Genomic DNA, 2,951 nt, shown 5'->3' with positions numbered 1-2,951 from the left:
AAATCCTTCAGTAGTAATGGGTAAAATTCAACACAATTAGTTCTACCTCCCTCTCCCACTTCAACCAAGAGCCTAAATGGGATGGTTTATCTAGTACATTCCATTGTAGCTGTGGCAGTATAAGATAAGTAAATTCTAATTTAAGTTCAAGGAGTAAACTGTGGTTATTGTGCAGATGAAAGACCATAGAAAAAAAAGGTATCATCTAAATGAAATAGAAGAGATTCAATCATATGCAGGCCAGTTCTTTGCTAGAACAGTATATACTGCAGGTTAAAAGCACCTCATCTGAAGTCTATATGGCAAAAAAAGGAAAGTCAAACCTCACATGCTATAGTTTGAAATATAATCAGAATTCCAGGACTTTTTTGGTTCTATTTTTAGCATGTTTGCTAAGTGGGGAAGAACAAAATCCACTCCATATGCAGGACCCTACATTTTCAGCCTGCTGGTGGGGTCAGCCATACTGAAGCAGCTGGCTCCACCAGCAGGATGAAAGTGGTATTGACAGGATGGCAGCTCTTAGGCCAATGACTGATTTTTCAGCCCAACTTTCCAGTTTGTGGAACAAGAAAGAGACACAATACAGACTTTTTCTGACTGGTCTCTAACAACCCAAGGAGTACAGAAATGCTCCAGAGAAAAACTTTGCTCAGCCCTCTTCTGTTGCAAAGAGCCATTCAGAAAAGGAGCAGAGTAATGGGAAAGGAATTCCCAATTTCAAAGAACTTTGTAGGAGTGACCAAAAAAATTATCAAGTTACCCACCTGGAACTGATGCTGGATATTGACAGAAGACACTGCTCTTATAAGCCTCTTCAGTTGCAGGATCAAAAGAGAGGGCAGACATAGCTGGTAACAAATCTAGTGCCTTTGAAAATACAAGCGATGCCTGCAGTCACTTTTGTGAAACTCTACATAATTAGCGTGACACTACTGAAGGGTATTATTTGTTAAACCAAAGGTCAGACCATGCAAAATGTTCTAAAACAGGTTGCTGCTGCACCCTGGGGTGCCTTTAGATTCTTTTATGGGGAACCACAGGTACCACACAATGTTAGCACTGTTTAGGTGTGCAAACATGATTAACAAGATAAACTCAGAGATTTTAAATAGGAATTCTTAGTGTCAAAAACATTCTGACACCTTGTGATCTGAGCTGGCATTTTCCAAGGGCTGCCTCAAGACTAAAAAGGTTGAGAACTGGCTTAGCAGATACTAGGGAGTTAGCAGCTATCCCTTACTCAATGAGCAAGTCATTTTTATTTTAACATTAATTTAAAACGTTACGCTCACAACTGGACCTGTTTGGATCTGTTGGCACAGTGCAACCTTATGCCATGCAGACAGAAGAGTTATAAGGACAATTCCTAGACATGTTTGCCAGGGCTTTGGTCACCATGGCTCAATCATGACCTGAAGTAGCCACCTCTGAATTCCCAAATGGGGATGGGGAGCAGTAGCTATAACTGGTTATTGTAAATGATGCATGCCTACATTGTGCTACACCATCTTATTTCAAATACAGATAACAAATAATTTTGTGTAAATAGATCGTTTCATCTCCCCCAACTCCAGTAAAAGCATATATGTTCCCCCACCCACCCATACTGCCCTTCCCTTCCCTCTTCCACCGAAATCTCACACCTCCAATGGACACTTACTGGATTCTGAACTTTAATTAAACCAAAAGGAGACTGCCCAAGAATGTTTTCCCACTTCATATCCCATTCTTTTTGCTTTTCAACAACTGATTTCTTTATGGACACATGATCCTCTCGCTTTAGCTTGTGCCTGCAATATTTTAAAACAAGGATCACAAGGTTGGGGTAGGGGGTGGCAGACAACACAGGAAGGCAAGAAACTATCAAAGTCTAATTCATTCTTTTGTCTGAGATCAAATCTTTTTTCCTCTCTCAGTATCCAGCCATAACTCGAGACAGTGAGATATTACGATTCATATTTGTAGTAGTATAAAAATTGAAAAAGCAAATTTAAAATGAAGGCCACCCATTCATGTATTCTGTTAATTCCTACAAAGCAATGAGTGCCTAAATACAAGCTTTACGAGGGATACAACTGATAAAATCTTCAAGCTGTGAAAGAGTTGCCATTCTCTTGAACTATTTTAACAACTGTTTAAAAAAAAATACTAAACTTCTAAAATTTTAGGTTGAGCTTACTATGCTAAAAATTATCAAGTAAAAAAGTTCCAAAAAAAATCAGAGGCACAAATTCTACTACTGTCTAATTACTCAAATAGCCAGTTTCAGTTTTTATATTGCCAACAGCAAAGTCTAAGGAGAGCCAGGAGAAAATACTGAAGTCTGCAAACAATTTTACATGGAAAATCTGAAAACCTAGGGATTAGTCAAGCCAAACAGATATTGAGGGCAAAATAAAACAACTGGCAAACAAAGGTACAAACTATAAAACGCTCCTTTCTTTTCTGGAAAGAAAATTCTGGAGCTCATTATCCTCCTTCCCGAAAGGGTGAAGAGCCCCAGGAAAAGTCTCAAAAGCTTACCTCATTGACCTCAGACCCAATAAAGTTTTACTCTGGAATTTGGTCTTCTCTTCAATGTACTGAATATCTAGGTTTAGTGCCTTATGGTCAACTTCCTGACATTCACTTCTTAAAATCTTCAAGGCTTCATTTAATAACTGAATGACTGTCAAGAAGTTTAGTTTTCCGGTGTCATATACATTGCCTATATGCAACTTCAGATGTAGCAAACAATGAAAAAAAATGATTAGCAACAATAAGTAAACAATGATGCTTCAATTATTAGACAGCTGGCTTTTCTGTGTTAAGTATAATGAAGAAGTACAAGCCTTATTGATCTTTGTGTTTATTAGAAATAGGCTTTAAAAAAAGAAAACATTACAAAAAGCACCACAGTCAAAAACTCATTTTGGCTTTGAAATTTAAAGCTGGTGAAACCTTGGTGT

General features: G+C 38.0%; 1 protein-coding gene across 11 annotated transcripts in view; it reads right to left on the bottom strand.

Moving 5' to 3' along the window:
* The window catches only part of HAUS6 (HAUS augmin like complex subunit 6), a 40,930-nt gene that overhangs the window by 11,547 nt on the left and 26,432 nt on the right, over nucleotides 1-2,951 (bottom strand). For all 11 annotated transcript variants that reach the window (XM_019517515.1, XM_019517519.1, XM_019517525.1 and 8 more), the window contains 3 exons: nucleotides 2,527-2,720; nucleotides 1,664-1,793; nucleotides 768-870 (listed from right to left, as the gene is read on the bottom strand). In XM_019517515.1, the coding sequence (XP_019373060.1) occupies nucleotides 768-870; nucleotides 1,664-1,793; nucleotides 2,527-2,720 (427 nt within the window). The remainder of the gene's footprint in view (nucleotides 1-767; nucleotides 871-1,663; nucleotides 1,794-2,526; nucleotides 2,721-2,951) is intronic.

This window comes from Gavialis gangeticus, unplaced genomic scaffold, assembly GCF_001723915.1.
Source record: "Gavialis gangeticus isolate Ggan-Ray unplaced genomic scaffold, GavGan_comp1, whole genome shotgun sequence".
Lineage (NCBI taxonomy): Eukaryota > Metazoa > Chordata > Crocodylia > Gavialidae > Gavialis > Gavialis gangeticus.
Note: the sequence above shows the minus strand (reverse complement) of the source record. Positions and strands in the feature narration are given on the sequence as shown.